We start from the raw sequence: 25,616 nt of genomic DNA, 5'->3' as shown, positions 1-25,616 counted from the left end.
GATCTAATTATGTGGGCATTAGCAACACTATACCACATTACTCTTCCGATAACCTCGTAAAATATGAGTTGTACGAGACATGGCTCATTTGCGCTATTTTGCAGCTTCCGCGGTGTAATGTACACTAACCAATCAGAACATTTTTATGTGAATCAGATGCAACATCAAAGATGGCGGTCACCGTGATGAGTGTTAGACAGCAACTAGCTGTTTTGGCAAACTCTGGCGGCTCTCATAAAGATCAAGCAGAAAAGTAAGTTCAATTCTAACATCAGTATTGCATTTTTAAATTTACCAACAAATCTTTGATCCTTTATCAGTAGAATTATGTAACGTAAATCGTTTAAGTTTCGTATGACATAACCTAACTCTCGTCATTTCTGTCATTGTGAACTCATTGAGCGTTATTATTAATGAATACATTTTCTTTTCAGATATCGATCCATTCTTGATGCCATATTAACATCTTCAGGAGATGATCTGGCAGAAACGTTGAAAGTATTCATTGAAGCTAGTAAGTATTTTTAAAGACAAAAAAATGTTAATAGTTCAGCATAGTCGATGTAAACATGCCATGCTAGTGTAACTGCAATATGAAGACAATGTAATTTTTGTTTTATTATTATTATTATTATTATTATTATTATTATTACAATGGCTATTGTTATTACTTTGGTGTTGTTTACAGTTGTAAATGAGAATGTGAGCCTAGTGATATCTAGACAGATTTTGACTGATGTGAGCACTCAGTTAACTGTATTACCAGATGCAATATCCAAAGCTGTATCACATTACACATTAGACAAGGTAAGTGAAAGTATACTTCTTTAAGGTTATACGTCAGAAGAGCATAATTCAACCATGTACCATATTGTAACTGTTATGGTTATTGATTTCGTGACAGCTGCATGAAATTTTGAAAGTCCGAGAACTTCTTGAAATCTTTGAAATATGTGAGATAGAGACGAGAATTAGGAACGGAGAAAGCAGGGACAAAGACATGGTGATGTCGATGACTAAACTTGTAAAATATTTGTCTTTTGTTTAGACCGAAATGTCGCGAGTTCAAACCCAGCCGAGGATGTCGGATTTTCGGACGAAAAAAATCTAAAAGTAGGCTACTACTACTACTGCTTCGTTTAATAGGAAAGATTTTTTTTAAACTAATGGCGAGTACTTTATTGTTCGTCATAGACTCATGTGAAGCCAGTTGTGTAGACCAATATGCCGACAGTCGTTGCCCAGGATGCGCCGTAGGAGGCTGTTCTACGCTACATCCGCGATGAGATGATGATGGAGATTTGTTGGAATGCCAAAGGGGACCCGGAGCTCCCAAAGAAAATCCCTGTGTTATCTGGACCATGGGCTTGCCTAACACAAGTTATAAATCAAAGGTACACCGAGAATCGAATCCGAGTCCACAGGAATATAAGTCCAGTGCTCTAGCCAGTAGACTACCATAGCGGCTCGTTTAATAGGAAAGTAAATCTGGCAGTCCAATTAGTATTTCACACACAGTCTGACATTTGAAAGAACCTTACAATAATCAGTCTATTGCCACTGTAAGTAAAATTTCAGTTAAAATCCCCTTTGCATCATGTAGGCCTACTATCGTTCCCTAGCTCGATATGCAAGTGGTCCTGCAAGATTATCCATAAACTAACTTAAAAGTAAGATCGAAGTGAAAATTCCTCTTGTAATTATCATTATCACTTACCTATGACTTAAGAGGTGTTAAACTAGCAAAATTCCAGGAAGGCTCTACTAGACCAGGAGAGCATATTGAAAGTTTAGAGTCCAATGCTATGAAGTGCAGTAGGTATAATTTCTTCAGTGTGTATTTCTGTTATTTGATGAGTAAATTTTATATTTATTGGCTTTCTCATATGTGTAAGAAATGAACTCTGACGAAAAACCGTTTTCGGTAAAAGTGTGGCTTTAGATTATCTCATTCTCAGCCCTTCATTTCTTTTGATAAATTTGTAATTCTACAGAAGAACTAGACTAAAGGAGGCACAATTTTTAGTAATTATGGAGTGTGATTACTTTTGGACAATTTTTTCAAACTTCCATGTTCGCTGTATTTCACCGTCGTAAAAACGATAGAAATATATTAGTTTGTCGGAAATCAACTATATTATAGGTGATTGAAAGTATTTTTTATCGTTTTTACGACGGTGAAATACGACGAAAATGAACCTTTAAAAAAAACAGTCCAAAATGCATAATTACCGGGGGGGATATAATAAGCTCTACAACTTACCAATTTGATGTAAAGTAGTGAATATAGAGTTTCCCCAATCTGCTTTCAAAATATCCCCACAATTACCACACGCACAACTATCAGATAATACACCATGATTACTATTAGTGACAATTAAAATTTTATTTCATGTGCCGTCTATGCTTATCCTTATTTAACAAGTATATTGGTTATACAATATTTTGTTACATAATATATCAATTTAACGTTTTCGGCTCTATGGAGCCATCATCAGAAAACAAGTAAGCCCATATGTATGATATATAAGTACACAGTATATTTCCGTACAAGTAAACTCAATTAATATTAATTAACATGCTTCTGTGTAAAATCCAGGGGCGTATTTTGTGGGCTACCGGCGGTAGCCCAAGGAAATTACAAAAGAAAAAGTTTATAATATAACATAATGTAATAATTTTGTATTATTAGTTTTACCATAGTAATTAAAATTAAAGTAATTATTAGATATATTTTGTGTAATAATAGGGTCAGCGGTAGCCCAAACCCTTTAACCAGTATACGCCACTGGTAAAATCGATGATTGTATGGCAATAATTACATTATAAATATAAAGCGGCTATGTAGGCCGTATTAGAGTGTTAAAATTGTTAATGATAAAATTACATAAAATACTTTAAAATTATTATAATCAGGAGTAATAGTTGTCCAGTTTGATGCCTGTGTGGATATCCATAATTTGGTAGTAGCTGGGGCAACAACTGTAGGGGAAGAAAGTATCAAATGTAATGTCTATGCTCAAAGTTACTATGATGCACATACCAGAACAAAGTATACATATATCTCACAATGCTATTATTGCCATGATCTTAATAATTCACATGAAACTATTACAGAGCATCTCGTATAGAGATTTTATAAGTACGTAAACGCACGGAACAGTTGTTTATTAATTAAAAGTTTGAAATATTATAAGGGCAGAATTTATACAAAATTAATAAGAGAAAATATAATTGACTGTGTCTTGGGTTGAAACTTGTATGAATTTAACTTACCATGGTGAGTGTAGCGGATGTGTTCTTGAACTCACTGAAGACAGAAAGCAACTGCTCGGTGCGCTCCGTGTACAGAAATTACGTAAACTATGTCACAGCTGATGGTGGAAGGGGGGGAGAATAGTGGTAGGTTGAATACCCATCACGTGTATTGTGTGCGTTCAGATTAAATAACGGATTATATAAATTTGGAATGTGCTCATTTAAAAGAGGAATACCTAATTTTAATGCCCGGGCTATATGAAAATCTTCTGCTGCAGTGATATGTGCAAAATTATTTAAAGGGAGAATTAACACGGAATCTTACCTACATAGAGAAAAAATAATAAACAGGAAATATTAAATGTGAACAAATCAGTGGTTTCAGGCGACATGGAAAGTTTAGTGGAAAAATGCAATAAATAAAAAAAATGAAACTTTAAGTAAATACAAGAGAATCTTTAGGCTTTCTTGGTGACTGTGATTAACTCTCCTGGAACTTGATATTTTCAACGTTTCGGAACTACATACAGGTTACATCATCAGGGTAAGACCAGAGAGGTTGCCTACTCTGTTGAGCTCATTATGCCAGGCTAATCCGAATGATTGTAACGAATGCAATAGAGTAGGTGACCCCTCTGTTCTTACCCTAATGATGGAACCTATATGTAGTTTCCAAAACATTGGAAATGTCAAGTTTCAGAACACGATGGATTACCCAAAAGTTTAATTTCAAATGCAGTCAGGTCAGGAGATCTTGGCGGCTAGTCAATGTCTCCAAATCGTGAAATTATTTGTCCTGGAAACATGTTTCGCAGACAGTTCATTGAAGCTTGAGCAGTGTGCGCTGATTACTTCCTATGGGGTTATCCCAAAAGTAGGGAGTATCGCAACAAGCCTCACTCCATCATCCAGCCGAAACAAAACATAAGGAACAAAATTAGTGTCATCGAACCTGTTTTGTTGGAGCGAGTTATGCAGGATTTTCATAGCAGATTGCACGAATGTATTTGTTGCCGTGGAGGCTACTTACTAAATGTAGTTTTTGAAAAGTAATCAGACATTAATAAATTGCATTTTACGAGATTACTTCAAGTATATGTGTTTTCTTTTAATTCGTTCTGAGTGTCCCACAACAGGGCTATGAAAACCGTCATATCCCACTGCCGCACCCTATATATATGTTCTGTAAAATATAGTAGTACATGTATTATATTGTTGGTGTTGTATTTATTTGTTTTTTAATTGCCGTAGTTGAACTATTGCATTATTAATATAATAAATTCTAGAATGACAGAACAATATTAAATATGTGCTTGATGTAAATGCTGTAACAATGACAAACACGCGTGGAGAGAGCACAGGAGTTGATATTTGAAGTTAAAAGGAATTTTGTGTGTCCTTAGGAATCTTATGAAAGGAACTCATCCTGTTGTAACCAAGTGTCTTAAGATAAGGCACATTTGTAAAAAGTGGGGCCATAATGATCTCACTGAAGATCAGAAAAGAAAATTAATAGAAATTCATCATCATCATAAAGTAAATGTAGATTGATTCATAGTTTCGGTAGCTCAGTGAGGCATTTTCATCTGAAACGAAGCTGCAACCTTCAGTATGCAAATACCCTGATTCTCTTCCCACAGTTATTCGAGAAGAGTTGCCTCATTTCTTCTGTGATAAAATATATTGATTTTCTTGTCTGACAGCAGAGGAATTGTGTCCTAGGATAAAACCTTAATGGGAAATATTATGCTACTTTCCTCAGAAGAGATTTGAAGAATAGATCATCATAGTCTCCAGATAAGATGTTCCTGCTTTGAGATAATGCAATGTCATATAAAGTTGGAGTAACACTGAAAGCACTCATCGAAATTGTAGTGTCTTCAGAACTTCCACCATAAAGCTCTGATATCTCCCCTTGTGATTTTTGACACTTTCAACTATAAAAAAAATTGTGAATAGAGAGATTTTGAAATAATTGTAAGTTGAAAACTGAGTATTTTCTGAACTGTAAAATTTGGCAACAGGTGATAATTGTTCTTGTGTTAGGAAGTGGATACAATATTATAAGAAATCTACTATGAGAAAGAAAAAGTCTTCATGCTAATAGCAACCTCTGATTTTTAATACTGAAGTGAATCCATGAACTTCTGAAAAAGAACCCTAATGCAGATTAAATTATTGGACAGTTATTCCTCATTTCATCATAATCCCTCCTTATAGACAGATACCCCAGCAAGCTAACAATTTGGTTGAGACTGTTGAAATCTCTAGTGAAGAAAGCAGGAAACAAAGTATAAATATAGATTGTAGTATTTAAGGAATGTACAAGGGAGCCACCATTATAAATCATTTATATTTAGAACAACCCCCATCTAAGATCCCTTGTCATGAAGAACAGGATGTCGGGGGTGGGGGGGAAGGGGGAATGAGATCGAAAAATAATAGTCTAAACCTAAAGAAATTAGGTGTGAATGATTACAATTTTACTCGAGATGGAGGAGGAAAGAAGACGTTATTATAGCTATTTTATTAACATAACAGCTGTTTGATGTTCAAAAGCCATCTACAACACTGCTGGTATCATGTAGTCTCTCCAGAAATAGGAACTGACAGTTTGTGTTCTAAAGCAGCAATGTTGTGCTGAGCAAATGGCAGATCTGAGCAGTACACTTTTCTGCCAATTTTTCTCAATAATAATAATAATAATAATAATAATAATAATAAATCAAGGACTAAGGCAAGGCTGGATCAGATACAACAGATTTAAAAACTGTATTGTTTGCAGATGATCAAGTGATAGTTGCCATTTCTGAAGATAATTTGCATTGAGTCAGATATGAACTGTACAAAATAATACAACATTTTGGACTATATATCTCACATAAAAAAATCAGTGTAATGGCATTTGAAGGGTTAGAATTGCTAAGCAGTAAAATTGTAATAAATAATATGGTGGTAGTAAGATTTACTGAAAACAAATCATCTGCCCCTATAGCAGGGGTGGTCAAAAGATCAGGAAATCCAACATTTCTAGATACATAGTAAATATATCACTGAATTGTTAGTTATATAAAATAACACAAAAGTGTAAGATTATAGTGTAAAGGGAACAAATGGAAATAGTGAAGTGATGTAGAAAGTAAAAGAAGTTGGAGTGAAGGTTTTAGAGATTAGTGAAGACAAGGAAAGAAGAAGAGTAAGGATCAGGGGAAGAGGGGTAAGGAAGTAAAGAAGAATTGGAGATATAATGGAAAATGATAAAATAGTGAAGAGTTGTTAATGGTAAATTATATGAGTGGAAAAGAAAAAGTAGAAAGAATTAAATGTAAAAGAAATGGATAGGAGATGAAGGTAGAAGTATCAGTAGTAAATATTGTGACTTTTATTTTACTTTAACCACCACATACCCGACAACAATGTGACTTTTGTTCTTAATAATTCACCCTACAACAATGGGTATTTCACTCAACACAACAACACAATAGTCATTATTGCACTCCACACAGTGACAATGACAATACACGATGTGTATTATTGAGAAGAACAGCAATGTACTCCGAATTTCAATTAATGTTCACAATGCACTATGTGCAAAACAGAACTGTCAGTTCTCAGTTCACAGTTCGCTTGCATTAGCTAGTTCTTCTACCTCACTGCTCAAGTTCACCGTATGTCGAATTCGGGTCTCCCAAACTGCGTCACACTCGCCTGGTGGACACGGTCACAGTCTCGGATTTACTCCAGTTCATTTCACGTCAAACCCAGGTCTCCCGAACTAAGGTCCACTGCACGTCGAATATAGGTCTCCCAGATGCGGTTTACTGCACGTCGAACCCAAGTCTCCCAGCTGTGGTCCACTGCACGTCGAACCTAGATCTCCCAGATGTGGTTCACTGCACGCCAAACCCAAGTCTTCCAGCTGCGGTCCACTGCACGTTGAACCCAGGTCTCCCAGATGCGGTTCACTGCATGTCGAACCCAAGTCTCCCAGCTGCAGTCCACTGCACGTCGAACCCAGGTCTCCCAGATGCGGTCCACTGCACGTCGAACTCCCTGTTGTCCAAGACTGACTGACTTGTCGGCAACTCGAGCTTTTGTTACTACACCACATATTCTGGAATCTTCGATTCGCATGGCTTTCTGGACCTTCGAGAGAAATCCGCTTCTAGATGTTTCTCTTGCTCTCTCTGCTCTGAGCCGTCACTGTAGCCTTCTCCCCTCGCTCCATACCGCGCTACAGCTCCTACTGAAGCTCGAGTTTCCATTTCCCCGTGCCTTCCCTCTCTCTAGATGTGCGCACACACTCCTGAGGCAACCAGAACAATCCAGACTGTCGCCACAATATAAAGGGAGTAGATTACTAGTAGTGAGGTATATGATACAAAGGAAATAGGGGAGTTGATGGGGAGAGGAAAGTAGTATGAAAGCGAGAGTGATAAAGATAAGGAGTAATAAAAGTGAGGGATAAAATGAGTTGTCTAATGTGTAAAAATATTAAAGTACTGTAAAGAAAGGGAATGCTATACAAGACTGTGAAGAGCCAGCAGGACCAAGTGAGTTGTGAACTATAAATCATATCATAATTGAATTGGTAACAATTTTTAGTTGTAATTAAAATATAAATGTTGACAAAGAATTTGAACTGAATTCTTTAATATTTGAAGGACATATTTATTGATAGTTGCAAAATTTAAATCCAGGGCTTTTAATCCTCTTGCACCAAATAATAGACCATTGACAATCCAATTTCCAAGAGCAGTACAGTACTTAACATTCAAATAGGGAAGGCATGGTTGATAAATATCTTTCTTTTCATTGTCTACTTGTGTGACCTGTTGATTATCTCTTTTGAAGTGTACAGTTGGATCCAAGATCTGCTTTATGATGCTGTTTATTAATGGCAATAATATTTGTTCTTCTGTTGGAACCGTTATAATAAATACAATTAACTTCATCAAAACCCTTCCAACCTTATTTACTGAGATTCATGGCTATTTATGCTTTCAGTCTGTTGTGTCTGTTATTACACCTCAGCTCGCCTTTCTGACAGAACCCCAATACATGAGGGAGAGTTTCTGTCTTGTTGCAGCCTTCAAGGTGGCAGTGAATGATATTGAAAGATCTGCTTGGAACAGGGTGTACTGCTGATGTATTACAAGACATTTTGATGTCATTTATAAATTCTGATGAGCGATCTTTTTTTGTGTTACCTAAGAGTTGACTTCGGGGCAATCTCTCTTGTGAGGATGAGAAAGATATGCCATAGGTCAGTAGGTGTCAAAATTGCAAAATTTTTACAAATATTTGGCATATTAAATTCTATAGGTTAAAACCACAATTGATTCAGGAACACTCAAGATAACAATTGTATAAAACACAACCACCAACCATTTAACATTCCACGCAATTATAGACCTGCCATCTTTTTATCCCTGAAACAGTCGCAAAAAGTTGACTCAGAGCATCAGAGATGAAATTTCTATGCCAGACAGATGGATACTACACACTTTTCGAGTATAAAAAGAACGGTGATTTATTATTATTATTATTATTATTATTATTATTATTATTATTATTATTATTGAGACAACAAGGAATATACATCCATAAACATTAACATAAACATTGCACTAAATACAAGTATCAAATTGAATAAATCATGATTATAACTTTATGCTGAAAGTTTCAGGAATAAAAAGATGGCAGTCTGTAATTGCGTGGAATGTTAAATGATTGGTGATTGTGTGATTGTATGGGTTTGGATGTTTTTAGTTTATGACGTGTACAAAATAAATTTTAAATCATAGCATTGTAAGCATTATTCTATATATATTTCTTTTGACAGAGGGGCCTGACGATGGCAGAGTCTGTAATTGCGTGGAATGTTAAATGATTGGTGGTTGTGTGATTGTATGGATTTGGATGATTGTAGTTTAAGACATGTACGAAATAAATTTAAAATCATTGCATTATAAGCATTATTCTATATATATTTCTTTTGACGGAGGGGCCTGAAGGCTTGCGGTGCAGCCTGAAGCTTATTGTGTTTACCACTCGTGTTCTGTAAATGATTTTATCACTGAATGGTCGCACTCTTGTATGTATGCAGCATGCTGCACCATGAATTTAACCTGGACTATGGTAAGGATAACAGTGGCATTTGATTTAATGACAGTAAAATGAGTCCAAGGCCCAACGCCGAAAGTTACCCATCAATTTTGCTTCAATTGGTTAAGGGAAAACTTCGGAAAAAACTTCAACCAGGATTTGAGCTCAGGCCCACTTGTTTCACGGTCAGACGTGCTAACCATTACTCTACAGTGGTGAACAAGTGTTATTCTGTCTGTATCCTGTTATGTTGTAGGTTGCATTGACTCACTGCTGCTAAGGAGTAGTGATATGTTGTAGGTTTCATTGGTGTGCTACTGCTAAGAAACAAGATGTGCCTAGAGTGTTAAATAAATGTTTCTTTTTATTCCTTGTACAGAGAAGGAACCTGAAGGCTTGCACTGCAGCCTCAGGCTTATTATGCTTACCACTCCTATTCTGTGAATGATTAGGTAGTCGAATGGCCACACTCTTGTACATTACAACATGCTGCACCGTGAATTTAACCTGCGCTATTGTGTGGATGATGGTGATATGTGAATTAATGATGGCGAAATGAGTCCGATGTCCAATGCTGGAAGTTACCCAGCAATTCTGCTTCAATTGGCTGAGGGAAAACCCCAACCAGAATTTGAACCTGTGCCCGCTCGTTTCACAGCCAGACGCACTAATCATTACTCCACAGCGGTGGACTAAAGAAATGTTAACGGACATTTTTCCCAAATAGGCGCCCACTTAAATATTACATGTTAAACATCACAGGGTAACTGATTTCTCAGTGGTTACCATGCCAGTAGTTGGATTCGAGCTTCGCAGATTCAGACCTCACATGAGAGAGATAAAATCTTAGCATGGCTTCTTCTGGAAGAGAAGTAAGCTGTGGATCCCATGTTGTATACTTACGGGCCTGATAGGAAGTTCAAGGAAAAATTTGTTGGTCATATCTCATTGAGTTGAATTTTGATGCTGAATAACCACTGCTGCTGCTGCTGCTGCCACCACCACCACCACCACCACCACCACCACCACTATTCTACTACTACTACCACCACCACCACCATCACCACTACTATCAACCACCAGCATAGCTCTGTCAGCTAAGGTGCTTGCCTACTGATCCAAAATTGCGCTTGGGCGCGGGTTTGTTTCCCGCTTGGGTTCATTACGTGATTGGGTTTTTTCCGAGGTTTTCCCCAACCATAATGTCGGGTAATCTATGGCGAATCTTCGGCCTCATCTCCCCAAATATCTCATTGTCACAAATAACCTTGTAGTTGATACAGCATCATTAAATAATTAAGTAAAAACACCACCATCACTACTACTACTATAACTACTACTACCACCACCACCACCACCACCACCACCACTTGCTTTTGATTGGTTGATGGTTTAGACTTTGGACTATTGCCACAGTCTATTATATAGTCACGAAGCTCAATATGTAGGGAATATGCATCCAATGACAGTCGAACTTTGCTAGCCACTAGGATTGCTATTATCACACAGTCTATTGTTCCTAGTACTATCAGTTGCTAACCGCTTGGAGCATTGTATCACGAGAGATGCAAAAAATCACCTCAAGCTTCCTGACCATGTACTAGACTGTGCTATTACCATGCATGCTGCATGACATCCTTGAACTGTTAGTTTCTGGGCACAGCAGTGGCGTGCAGTGCAATTTTTTGTGAGGGAACCAATAATACAAATTTTTATATGTATTGTACAAAACTGATAGCAGCCAACTCACCTAAATATATCTGAAGCCCAAAGCAATTCTCATCTCTTTAGCAGCAAAATTATCATGATCTGGACATAGAAGTCCTCATTACTGCAAATGGTTTCCAGAACACAATCAATCTAATCTAACGAAATTGCCTCGACTAGGACAGGCGCTCAGAGAAAGAATTTTGTGACATTCTAAGATTAGAGAAATCATAGTTCTCACAATTAAAATATAATTTCTGCAATAAATTTCTTCTTTTTCGCTTTATGAACAGGGGAAACAATGCTTCCCTTGCCTTCCATGTACAGCACATGTCTCGGGCACAGTATAACTAATTGTACTTAGGTACCCAAATGAGGTATATGGAACTCGAATTTGGCACTTAATGCATTAGAATTTTAATACTGCTGCCTATAGTATTATTTACACATTTGCAAGCGTTGCTGTTTTTACATTGGTAATTAATTCTGTAACAGGTACAGCCACGTGTGATCTCATTCGAAGAACAAGTTGCCAGTATTCGCCAACATCTTGCTGACATTTACGAACGTGAACAGTGCTGGAGAGAGGCTGCCAATGTCTTGGTAGGAATTCCTTTAGAAACTGGTCAGAAGTAAGTTTCAAAAATGTTGCATTTATTTACTCTTTGTTTCTTAAATACAAATTTAACTGTATAATTCTAAGCTGTCAATGCATCATAGTCAAAATGTTGCTATTGTTAAACAGTGCCTGCATTGTCCATACACTGGATGTAAACACAACACTAGCTCTGCTGACATCAGAAGCATTCAGAGGATAGCTGACTTATATATGTATTCACTTATTTATGTAATGGTTTGGTTATTTGTTTTGTAATTAATTTCTGTATGTATTGCAGACAGTATTCTGTGGACTACAAATTAGAAACATACTTGAAGATTGCAAGGCTCTATTTAGAAAATGATGACCCTGTGCAAGCAGAGGCATATATAAACAGGGCATCTTTATTACAGGTGGGTATAAAAGAATTTCTTGGTTACTATATTAACTAAAGCATAAACTAAAATGTCTTTACATGATAATCATACTGTCTGAGTCTTAAAAATGGGGTATTGGGATTTTATGTTGTTATACTGTAAAATGAACATTTTTTTGTAGTCATACTATCTTTTATTCACTTTTTTGAGATAATATTGCATGATTATATGATTGAATGAATGAATGAATGAATGTATGACTTCCAAATAGTAGACTCAAAAAAGAATTTGCATCGTCAAATTATGCCTGATTGCGTACTGATTGTGAGAGAGAAATGTAAGCCCATAAGTAAGACAAAGTATCATCACAGTCTAGTACATACAGTCACGAAGCTCAATACGTAGTAAATATGCATCCATAGATAGTTGCTAACCACTAGGATCGCTAATATCGCTTCATTACAGATAATGCGAAATAGTACTGGCACAGTCTATTGTTCCTAGCACCCTCACAACTCAAGCTTCGTGACTGTTTATACTAGACTGTGGTATCATTATCTACAAAAACTCGTTCCACAGATAAGTTAAGGATGCAGGACTTGTTTCAGAATATTTCAGTGAAATAAGAATGTTGAATATCCAGAATGAGCGATAAGTAGTGTTGATTAGTCTAAAAATTAGTACATAATTTATTAATTTTCACAATAAAATTGGTTTATAAATTTGTGCTTCATTATCATAAACTCTTTGTTATCAATATCAATAGTTAAAGATTTTTGCATTACTAATTATTATTATTATTTTATTTATTTATTTTTTGCTTAAAAGTTTACCAGAAGCTAATACAGCGAAACTTCATTTATATGTTTTTATGGGGATATGGAGAAAAAACGTATGTGAGAAATACATATAACTGAAATGGCATTTAGTTACATCTGAAATAACATTTGCAGACACAGCATTGATGAGAGAGATCCAGGCTTTAATAAAAGAGGAGTGGGTACAGTTATTGTTTTATTTGAAACTCGAAACAAAAATTGTCAGAGAAAAGAAAATGAAAACTGAAATAGATATTGTATTAATATTTTTACTGTATGGCTAAATTTTTTAGTGTTATACAATATTTTGTGTTTTGTGATTTCCAGCACAGTCATTTTCTCATATGTATTATTAATTTTTCTAGTCCCTTTAGAAACTAAAGATAAATGGAATATGTATTATATGTCTTTCTAGTGTTAAATTTTACCGTACCTGGTTAACATGTTTCAGCCTGTTATGGGCCATCTTCAGAACTGGTTGGTGCTGGTCTTGGTGCCTTTTCTTTGTTTTTCCTGTGAGGGTGTGTTTGTGTAGTGTAATGTGGAGTCAAAGAGTGTATGTGTTCTGAAATTGAGTTGTGTGTTGAGAATTTCATTTGAATGTGTTTTTGTGTGTCTATATATTTCGTATTGTTCTAGTGTGTTTAGTTTCCATGTGATATAGTGTTATAGTTTGACAACTTCAAGTGAAACCCCATAAAACATGCCAACTTCTGGAATCTCTCTTTCTTTTTTCTCTCTCCCTCGCTCCTCGTTATTCAGTCACCAGTCACCACGTAAATATCTGAGAGGGGTGTGTGTGTGTGTGTGTGTGTGTGCGTGCGTGCGTGTTTTTTTTTTTTTGTTTTTTTTCATCATACAACATGTTCCATTACACAGCGTAATACTACATGCCTTGGTTTTCTTATTAGGTTTTTATAAATATTTTTCTATTTATATACTATGCAGTAATAATAGTTAATGTTCGGGATGTTTGGCCAGTTTTATAGTTCATATTCATAGATAATAACTATTGTTTTTGTAAAAAAAAATAATTAAAAAGAAAATAAAAAAAGAAAAATGAACATATCCGTTATCTTATCATTTGAAAATGTATCACTATAGGCAACAATAGCCCATACTTAAAAAAAAAATACAAAGATACTGCTACAGATAGACAATGCATACTTAATTCACCATTAAGCTCTAATTCATATGTCATCACCTCCTCTTTCACTCACTTCTACCCTCATTCATCTCCACCCATAGAATACACCGATGCACAACACATAAGATAGAAGCCTCATGACCACTGCAATGAAGCATCTCTCTTCAATATGTTCGTACAGATTGTTTAAAATGTGATAGTTTTTAAAATACCGATATCTTGACACTTAACATTGTAACACTTATACCCTTATAAAATCTCTAACTCAATAGCATTAATAAATTTTCGATATTCATTCATGAACTTTCCTATTAGTTGCATTTTATTTGCAGGCCATGTTCCTCCCTTTTGAATTATATTTCTTTTTAGTTTCTTTCTGTCCTCGTCGAGTTTGTTACAGTCATATAGGATGTGGTTAACTGTTTGCTCCCCTCCTCTACAGGAACAGGTTGAGTCTTCAGTGATGTGGAATCGTTGGTAGTATGCTCTTAGTCGTCCATGTCCTGTTAACATTGTAGTGAGGTTTGGTGTCAGTGTTATCCTTAGTTTAAGTCTTTTTGCGACTGTAGGAAAGTATTGTCTGGTTTCTTCTCCTTTCGTGGTGTTTCTCCATTCATTTTCTCATTTTCCCATTTTGCTATACTTTCCTCTCGCAATATTTTCTGGATGGTACTTTTTGGGACCTTTTTGTAGCACTCCAACCCTTCTAGTACTGTTGCCCTTTTTGCCAGTTTGTCGGCCATTTCATTCCCTTGTATCCCTATGTGAGCCTTAACCCATCCTATATCTATTGTCCAGTTTTGTTTGCTTAGTATTCTGAATTTCTCCCTAATTGATTCTATTAATTGATTATGGTTTTTAGTGTTCCGTAGTGAATCTTGTGTAACTTTACTGTCTGTGTATATTGCTGCATTTTAGGGCTTTTCAACATTAGTTCTATTGTCTCAATTGTGTGTGTGTGTGTGTGCGTGCGTGCGTGTGTGTGCAAAATAGAAGAACCACTTTCCAGTATTACTACAATAACAGATTCTTCATTTTTGCCTCAATAACAGATTCTTCATTTTTGCCTCGACTGCCGGCTAGGAAGGTTCCATTATGCTAGCATTGCAGGCAACTAGTCAACCTTTTAATGCTTTTGTTAGGAGGTTTGACAAACTGTGAGTGGACCTGCAAGTACATAGTGCATAGTGCTCTCTCCCTTCCCCCCGTGCTTTCTCACTTGCTCCTCCCCAAGACAGGTAGCGCTCACATAGTAACTCGGTCAGGGTTTCAGTTCGATTTGTCAATCTATAAAATTGTGTAATCATGTATAAAGATAAATGTTTCGCTGTATATTTAACATCATGTTGTTGAACAACAGACTCTTTTGAACTTCCTAAAACAATAGGTATGGCTCTCAAAAATAAATTAACTAACACAAATGATTCATTATATTTCAGGCCGAATCCAAAAATGAACAACTCCAGATCTATTACAAAGTATGTTACGCCCGAGTTTTAGATTACCGTCGTAAGTTCATCGAAGCTGCACAACGTTACAATGAGCTGTCATATCGAGGAATCATTCATGAAGATGAGAGGATGACAGCACTCAGAAATGCTCTCATATGCACAGTCCTTGCTTCAGCTGGTATGTATGCATTTACAGTTAATATATTAAAGCTTTTTTCTTATTCAAATGGCTAGAACACTGGCTTTGCACATCAGAAACCTAGGTTCAAATCATAGTAAGCGAATGTGAAATTTGTGGTGGATAAAGACAGACAGGGGGGCAGATTTTCACAATATTTCCATAATTCCAGTATTAATCCATCCTCATCGTCACCATCATCTGCTCCCAACCTAATTGAAGGCAATGAATGAGAAACTCCAAAGTACAGCTGTCTCTGGGATTTGGGGAATTGTATGTAGTGTCCTCACATTGTCATAGAAATTAAGGATATTTTATATATTTTTCATAAAGAAAACATATTTTTTTTAAAAAGGGGACTCATGATTTAATGTCTAAAAGATATGTAAGCATACATTTTACTGGAAAGTATTATTAGTTTATTGTACAAACTGCTATCATCTATCATCCTGGCCTTAGGTTCAATTTTCTTAATTATCTTCTCTAACAAATTGGGAAGACCACGAAAGCGCTGGCATGAGACCGTAACAGATCCTGTAGGGTCTAATACGTGAGGGATATGATGATGATGATCTTCTCTAACACAGTGTTAAACAAAATTGAATAGAGAGCATCACCTTGCCTTAATCCTGTTTTTGTTGAAAATGCGTCTGATACAGTGCCATTTCCATTTCTTCATTTAGTCTTGTAAATTCACTGAACAAATACATCAATTGATCAATACAGCAACAACAGACTGAAATAATGCAGAGCCCAAGTTCGACATACAGTGAGGGAAAGTAATAATGAATGTGTGTAAATTATGTTCAACACCATGAATTTCGATCTGCAAGAGGAAGAAAGCAACTGTGCATTGTTCAGCGTATGTACAGAAAGAATTCTCAACGTTTCGAAGATATTATTGGAGCAAATGATGCAATGCTGGTAGGAGCAATGAAAGTATCTGGCAAAAACTTTTCCAGATACCATCTTTGTTGACCACCAGTTTCATTTGGACACTGGGATTTGAACCTGAGTCTTATGCAAGGAAAGCCAATGCTCTGGCCATTCACTGTTGAAAGCCAATGCTCTGGCCGTTCAGCTGTTGATGCGACATTTTCTATACGATGTATATATATATATATATATATATATATTTCCCCCCTCCGTATTTCCGTCCTGCTGATCCTTCACATTTCTGTATTCGGGTCAGCATTCCCTTACTTACACTATTTACAGCTTAAACACAGACAAATCGTGACCTTAATGCCTGCTCTTACTATGTCTTTCATATCCTTTTATTTCATTTATCCCTCCTCCTATTTATCACACTTTATTAAACTACTTCATTTCTCTTATTCTCAGCTACACTAATTTATACTAAATTTCTCATTCAACTTCACTCCCACCTTTCTCATAATTAACTAAATAATTTCCCTGTATATGACATAAATATCTTTAAACTTATTAACTGTACAAGACCTAACTCTTGTTCATTAACTGTAGAAGACCTAACTCTTGTTCACTATTTCAGGAAAAACATAAATCATTGATAAATTCACCATCCAAACAGTTTTAACACAATCATATTAGCACTCGTATCCTAGAACATTGGTTTCAGTTGATTTATCACTTGATATTAAACAAAATAATTCTATAACCTTGACAGAGTACATACGTTCAAATCCATTTCTACAATATCTAACTAACTTCGCTATTATATCATTCCAATACACCAATAGTGTCAGAGTTGTAAGCTCCGAAACCAGTTGTGGTGCTAGAGACGTCCAGTCGGAGCGTGAACTTTCTTTATGTCTATGGAAGCACCGGAGCACGCAACGACTTATAGTGGAGCGCTTCACTCCGTTTAGGCTGTGTCTGACAACGCTGCAATACACCATTTCCTCTGATTACATACTGTTTTTCCTTCCCTTCTGCCCCTCGTTCCACACTCCTCTCTTGATTAACACTTTCCGAATTTCCCCTTCTATTCCCTGCACCTGTTTCACTTCCCCTTTCTCCACTCTCTTCTTTCGTTGATTCACCATTCTTCTGTCCCTCCTTTTGCCTTCCAACTCCAAGTTCTCCACCTCTATTACCATCTGATATTTTGCTTATTTCTCCATTTTTATGCAACTTCGCACATAATTGACATAATTACGGGTCTGCTCACTGATGACGTCGTTGCCACTGTCGCCTGAGTGGAATTTGCTGACATTAAAGATTTCTTACGACATTCTTCCATCACAATCTCCTGTGTCACTGCCCTCATGCATTCCGCAACTTCACCTTTTCTATTCCCTGCACTTTTATTTACAATCCCTCTTACTCTCTCCTTTATTTCCATTCTTTTTCTTTCATTTATATTCTCTCCATTTGTCGACTCATTCAAGTTTCCTGAACAAAATTTAACGTCAAATAACTCCCCATTAATTTTCAATTTATCCTTAATTAATTTTGCATAATGTCCATTTTTTCTAGCTACTTTCATAAACCTTCTTCTACACTTCACCTTGTATTCAAAATCTTCCTCTGTACTAATACTTGAGTCTTTCAGTGTTTTCTTGCTATCCATGATCTTCTCCTTAATCATTCGGCTTGCAAGTCTTATCAAAATGGGCCTATTAATCCCATTTCCAATTCTATACACTTTTTTTCACTTGTCCATTTCCAATGTCAGTACCTAACCACTCCTAGCACACATTCACTATCACTTCATACATGTCCCAAGATTGTTCTTCCACTTGCTCTTCAACACCAAAGAAGATTAAATTGTTCCTCCTTTTCTCTTCTTCGAAATATTTCTCTTTCTTTTTTAATAGTGTTTTCCCTTTGTAGATCCTACAGTTTACTATTGATAATATCGATGGTCTCCCTTAGACTTGTGGTAGCCATTCTCAGCAGATCCTTTACCTCACTTATTACTCACTTTACACATAGTGTGTAATTTATCTATTGCCTATTATGAAGTTTATAATTTTTCATACCGATTTTGTTTCATTCATATGGGAAATATTAGTGGTGAACAAGAGTGTGCAAGAGCCCATGTGCCAACACACACACAGATGCACCCATGCATACACACACACAAAATTACGTGCTACTTTTCAGAAACGTCTAAACGATTTATTCATAAATGTTTATCATTTCCAACATTTATTGATTTACTCTACTCAGAAACAGTCACTTTTCGCAAGCAGGAGGGAAGGGGGGAGGAAGGGTGTAAAAAATTGTCACGATAATATTAAAATGTTTTAACACTAAAAAGTCAATGTTGCACACGACAAGCTAGAGCTTATTTGACCACCTACCATCTGGATATTACATGGTTATGAGTTACTTAGCTTTTCTTCAACCAGATAATAATAATAATAATAATAATAATAATAATAATTTTCTGGCAGTTGCTTTTCAGAAATAGCCCAAAGAATTGCTCATATTGTGTTAATTTTCGACTTGTTGATTTGTTTACGTCTCAGAATGAATGTAAAGAATCGTACATGTGGTATTAATAATTTTATGAATTTTTTAGTTGATTCAAGTCACCAGCAGTAAATTTTCAGACATAGTCCGAAGAATTGTATACCTTTTGTAATAATTGGTTGGTTGCTTCAGGTCAGCAGCGAAGTCGAATGCTTGCAACATTGTTCAAGGATGAACGCTGCCAACAGCTCCCAGCATATTCCATTCTGGAGAAAATGTACCTTGACAGAATTATCAGACGATCAGAACTGCAGGAGTTTGGAAACTTGCTGCAGCCCCACCAAAAAGCTTCCACTACAGACGGTATGTATGTAGGGAGAGTGAGTATTGTTTGCAGTGCTATTTTTTTTATTTTGTATTTATTTTACACTATTTTTGTTGTATAACATTTATGGGGACCCAAATGTCAAAAAGTGATTTGCAAGTTTTTATAAATTTAATAGTATCAGACCCCCCTATACCACTGCTGCTTACATCTGCAAACTCGGAGTTTTTCGTTGAAGGTGTAATATATTGTAGCAATGGTTACTTAACATTTATTTTCGTCATTTCAGGCTCCACCATTCTGGAACGAGCTGTAATAGAACATAACCTGTTATCAGCCAGCAAACTCTACAACAACATCACCTTCGAAGAACTGGGAGCACTACTGGAAATTCCTCCAAGTAAAGCTGAGAAGATTGCCAGTCAGATGATAACAGAGGGCAGGATGAATGGTTACATTGACCAGATAGACTCAATTGTGCATTTCGAAAGTAAGTTCGTTAGCTGAGTGCCTTCAAATGTCAGAAATGAAGCAACAGATTCACAAATAGGCCACCTCTGTGGCCTAAGGAGTAGAGTTATAGTCCCGATGCTGTTATTTCCGGCGTGACTCCGCCTCTTTGCTTACATCTTAGAAAGCGAAGGCTCTATAAATTCTTGGTAGGTAGTATCCTTCGCCATTTTTGTTCTTACATTGCCGAGCTGCCATAATAATAATAATAATAATAATAATAATAATAATAATAATAATAATAATAGCCTAATGTGTCCCTTGAAGGGCAAAGGCCTCCTGCTAGAGGGTAGCTCTGTTTCAATAACGCGGTGAGCTACTCCGCGTTAGGTTGTGTCTAGTGTTTCTTTGTCTGGTTTGAATTGATTTCGCTGTCACTGTCACTGTCACTGTCACGAGGAATCTATTTGCCAGACCGTTAAACATTATCATGTCGTAGCTCCTATGATAATAAATCAAACACAATGTAATTCAGCAAATAATTGAGTGGCAAATAACGTCTTCGTATGCTTTCTGCGAATGCCAACGAAAGAGCTAAAATGGCGGGCGATTATATTAAGTATTTATCGAGCCTTAAGAAATGAATCAGCGAATCACAAGATGCACACATTTAAATGTAGCTGACCTGCAACGCGATTGGCTGCCGGAAATTAGAGCGACGGGACTATAGTTGCAAATCCAACAGACTTCGGTTCTATTACAGGCAGAGAAATGAAAAATTTATCCTCGTCATAGTGACATGTAATACTCTACAAGTTGAGCCTTGGAAGGAATGCACCTTTACTGCCACTGAAGCCCTATGTGGCTAACTCTGCTACCACAGTGTCATTTTTATGCTTTACAAAAATTTACAACTGTGTGATCCGATTGTGGTTTGCTCGATCATAAATAACTAGTTATTTGAAAAGACAAATACCAGATTGGTTCTCAGTCTCACTTTTACTACAAAAAGATATAAATACTGATTAATGAGATCTCAATCCAAAGCTTTACGTAGTGACCAGTAGATAACAGTAAAACGGAAATCCAATGAATCAATTATATACCATTCCTAACAGACAGTTTCAACAGTCTCAGTATGATCTCACAGTTAAAGTGAATATTAAAAAAAAAAAAAAAAAAAAAAAAAAAAAAAAAAAAAAAAAAATCAAGCAAGCAGGCTGCATACCAATAATGAACATTGTTAGAATTTACAGTTCGAGTCTTTTGAGGAAAAATTTTTCTTCTGATATTGTTTTCAGTTCTTGTAAACTGTCAGAATAATATTTAGACACCTTGTTATTGAACTTTGCACTGAAGGACAAATGACCATAATGATCAGGGAAAGAATTTGGAATTCCAAACTTTGCTAAATATTTACTGTAGTAGTGTAGTAGTAGTGTTGAGTAACTAGGGGTGAGTTAGGGATGACCATTCAGCACGTCAGCTCGAAATGGCCTATAGTGCACCCCGAATTATGGGATGAATGAGAAGGAAGTGTACCAGCCCAACGGCCACATGAGATCCCTTACTCATTCACTCTCACCTTACACCCCCGCCTTAAGTTCATACCACCAAGGTGACCAAGCAGCATGAATCCATTCCAACAGCCCCTCTAAGATGTCGAAGCATCCTCGGAAGTGCTGTTAAGGAATGAATCCTGGCAGAGATATTGTGAAAGGCTTAGAACCCAGAGACAGTTTTGGAGAGGACGCTCTTCCTGCAAGCAGACGACATGCGTCAAGACCTGAATATGCCTATGGAATGAGATGATGAAGATGAATGATATGATATCAAAATTCATTTTCTACAAGGAAGAGGAAGGGAAATGGACCATGGCAATGAAATTTCCAACTCGGCATTTGCCTAAGTAACTGTGAAAGACCACGGAAAAACCACAGTCAGGTTGGTCAGTCCAGGGATTTGAACTGCTGATCTCCCGAATGCAAGTCCCGAGCTTAACACATGAATCATCTCACTTGGCTGATTTACTGTAACCAATGAAAAATTTGGAGTTTTAAAATTAGTGATGGGATGTGATTTGAAGACCTGTGATTTTGTTACTGTGACTGGTTTGTTGATGCTCCTACTTCAACTATAGTTCGCAAATCACAGCTCTGAGAAATCGCCATCTCTGACTGATATTTATGTATATGTGACAGCTCCAGACAACTGCAAGTCGAAAGATTCACACTAACTTGAAGGACAACATAACTGGGATCCAATTAATTATCGTCCCCATCAAAAGGTTAACGTCGGCAACTCTGATACTCAAGCTATGTCCACACATTGTCGAATGCACTTGCTGTTGTTATATACTTTTTGGGCCAGTATATGCACCCGCACATTGCGATAACAATGCTCACAGCGAGTTTGTTACTCACCATGTGAATCAGTATTGCTGATATAATATTAATAACACCAGTATGCCAATTTGCAGAAGAGCAATAAACATGAACATCTGTCGGCTTGTGATAGGAAACATTTGCAATAGTCAATAATCATCCAAATACAAAAATCACACTGATGAAATTGCCATTATCTGTCACAACAATTTTTCCAGAGCTGTCACAGTTTGGAGAAGTGATGGTGAAATGCTGTCACACGCCATCTCTATGCTAATCTAGCATATGAGAAAGAGCTTATATCCTTGGTTTTAATGTTTATTGTATAACATTTACTAGCAATAGTGGGTCAGAGATTTTCGAGTAATATTTCTACAGTAGAAAGGGGGACTAGGAGAGGTGGCAGTTCACAACTTCAAATCACTAGATTGTGCACCAATATTCCTGGGTTAAATCCCAAATCTCTTTGCAGTGCATATGAAGAGAAGGCATATGTCACTGTTGATAGTGATCCTTCTGTTGGACAGGGACAATAAGCCTGGTGACCCCCTTGGTGCTGTTCGTCAGGAGTATGCTATGTTTCGGTATCAGGTTTTTTCCTTCTCCCTTCCTCATCATCATCCTCCTCACCCATTCCCTACACTACACTTAATAATAATAATAATTTATTTAATCTGACAGGATTAAGGCCATAAGGCCTTCTCTTCCATCCTACCAGATAGCACATATAAATACAAAAAAGAAATACAAACACTGATGAAAATGATACAACTTAAGTTAAAGCCCTATAAACAGAGTCAAAAGTACATTATAGTGCTCTCATCGAGCTAATACAACGAAAAGAAAGAAAACAGAGATAGCAATGATGTTATTGATAACTGACAATAATAATAATAATAATAATAATAATAATAATAATAATAATAGTAGCAATAATAATAATAATAATAATAATAAATACATTACATATTAATTTTCAATTTTACAACAGCATAGTTACAATATTTACTATATGTCATGGGTTAAGGTGAAATTGCGCAACCTGACATGTGTTCAACAAACAATTCCACGAACACTTGAAAATGGATCACAGTCCTGACATCTATCTGCAATATGCGGAACCTGAGTCACGCAAGTGAAGTGGGTAAGCATTGGATGCACATAGACACATACACACACACACATACATTTACTAGCGAAATAGAACAATGAAAGAACTGTCGATTTGTATTAATAAATACTCATATATATTGAATGCTTTGTAGAATATTCGCAAAATTTCATGATGAAATCAGTGAAACAGTGTTTCATTAGTCATAATGGCTTTTCTTTTTTTTCAGCTCGAGAGGTATTGCCAACGTGGGATAAACAAATTCAGTCTTTGTGCTACCAGGTGAATCAGATAATTGAGAAAATCACTAATAATGAGCAAGAATGGATTACAAAAGCAATGGAAGAGCAGATGGTCCATTGATTCATGAACTCCTTGTGTTTTACGTGTGTTTCTGGCACTTGCGTCGAATTCTTTGTCAGCAGTTCCAGTTTACTTTGCATGTACATTGATGTTGCAAATAAAAGCTAAATGATTTTCATATCAATCTTTCATTTGTTTAATGTCCGTTTAAGTCCTTTTCTCTGTTGATATGTACTGTATCTATAGTAATAATAAATCTGTAACCGAAATTTTTCTGGTAATTTTCGATTTTCCAAAAATAATTGGTCCTAACATATATAATTAACCACCCTGAAACCGAAAATCGCTTTTTTGAAATTTTTGTTTGTATGTCTGTCTGTATGTTTGTTACCTTTTCACGCGATAATGGCTGAACGGATTTCGATGAAAATTGGAATATAAATTAAGTTCGTTGTAACTTAGATTTTAGGCTATATGACATTCAAAATACATTATTTAAAATGGGGGTTATAAGGTGGCCTGAATTAAATAAATCGAAATATCTCGCTTATTATTGATTTTTGTGAAAAATATTACATAACAAAAGTTTCTTTAAAAATAATTTGCGATAAGTTTTATTCCTTGAAAAATTTTGATAGGACTGATATTTCATGAGATAAATGAGTTTTAAAATTAAAATAACTGCCATCTAAGGCCGTGTAATGAATTAAAAAACAAATGACTTCGTCCATAAGGGGCCTTGGACAGCAACAATCGAAAGCTATGAAAGATAGCCTAGAGAGAATGTTTCTGTGTTTGTATGAAGTAATATCGGAAGCTAAATTAACCGATTTGTATAATTAATTATTATTTCACCATTGGAAAGTGTAGAGTCTCTAGATGGACATAATGCTATAATGTTATTACAGTAACTTCTGATATAATATAATGTAATATAATATAATATGTAATATTATATAATATAATTTAAGTTATTTGAAGGGTTCACAACCATAGTGGGCCAAGCGCCATTTACTGAATACATAGAAAACAAGGGTTAAAATTAAGTTATTACCATAATTCAATGGGAACCTATAACAAGTAAAATAAAATGTACACATTAAATCTAAATTATGTCAAGCTTTATTAAACTATGGTTGCATATAATAAAAATTAAGAAACAGGTTAAAGGAATTGTCATTGCACCAAATGAGTGTCTCTGGACCAAAATGATCGCATTTTAATTATTTGGATGCAATTTAAATTAAGTAACATATTAAACGATTTATCCTTCTATCAAACACGAATGTTTCCTGGATCAAACGTCCTATTTTAATTATGTAATTACTTTATATTTATTTCTAACGGGTGCAGCGGAGCGCACGTGTACGGCTAGTTTATTATAAAAGATTACAAGCATTGTAAGAGGAAAATAACATTTAAGCAAGTACAGGTAAATGATACAGGATTTGAAATCCAACAAGGGAAAATAGGCCTATATAAAAATCCTGAAGTAGTTGAACTTGAGCGTAATAAAAATCTTTGTGACGACGTATTATTCTGTACATCGCAATAAAAAAATATCCGTTCAAGACCACAATGTTAACTGTCTTGACATTAAGAAATGTAAAAAGAAATGGTAGAAAGGTTGACAGTGTTTTCTAGCAGCCATACGTATCAGCAAAGACATAAGAAATAAATTTAAGTAATCCAAACTGTGGATAAGAAGTGGAGTGATTGTCAAAGTTATTAATTTATATGAAAATGACTATAATAAACGATTGTACAATATGACTACTGAACAATCGATTGTACAATTAAAGCAAAGTAGAAAAAAAAAAAGTAATGAGAGGAAGAGTGAGCCATCGAGACTGGAAAAGAATGAAACATATTTATAAATAAATGAAAGCTCACTAATGTGCATTGATGTGGTGGTTATCTACTGCTATACTCTGTCAGGGATCGTGTTCTTTTGGTGCAAATCGAGAAGTGGTATCGTTCACATTGTTTCCCGCACAGG

The 25,616-nt window shown here is 35.9% G+C and overlaps 1 protein-coding gene across 1 annotated transcript; it reads left to right on the top strand.

Annotated features, from left to right (window-relative positions):
* The first annotated feature begins 1 nt into the window (after position 1).
* CSN4 (COP9 signalosome subunit 4) lies at positions 2–23,795 on the top strand. Its single transcript, XM_069843503.1, has 9 exons — positions 2–253; positions 435–514; positions 689–807; positions 11,569–11,705; positions 11,970–12,084; positions 15,453–15,642; positions 19,237–19,407; positions 19,659–19,859; positions 23,544–23,795. Exons 1-9 carry the CDS (start codon positions 171–173, stop codon positions 23,675–23,677), a joined length of 1,230 nt encoding a protein of 409 aa, XP_069699604.1. The 5' UTR covers positions 2–170; the 3' UTR covers positions 23,678–23,795.
* Positions 23,796–25,616: the final 1,821 nt, after the last annotated feature.

This window comes from Periplaneta americana, chromosome 13 (genome assembly GCF_040183065.1).
Source record: "Periplaneta americana isolate PAMFEO1 chromosome 13, P.americana_PAMFEO1_priV1, whole genome shotgun sequence".
In the NCBI taxonomy this organism is placed as follows: Eukaryota; Metazoa; Arthropoda; class Insecta; order Blattodea; family Blattidae; genus Periplaneta; species Periplaneta americana.
Note: the sequence above shows the minus strand (reverse complement) of the source record. Positions and strands in the feature narration are given on the sequence as shown.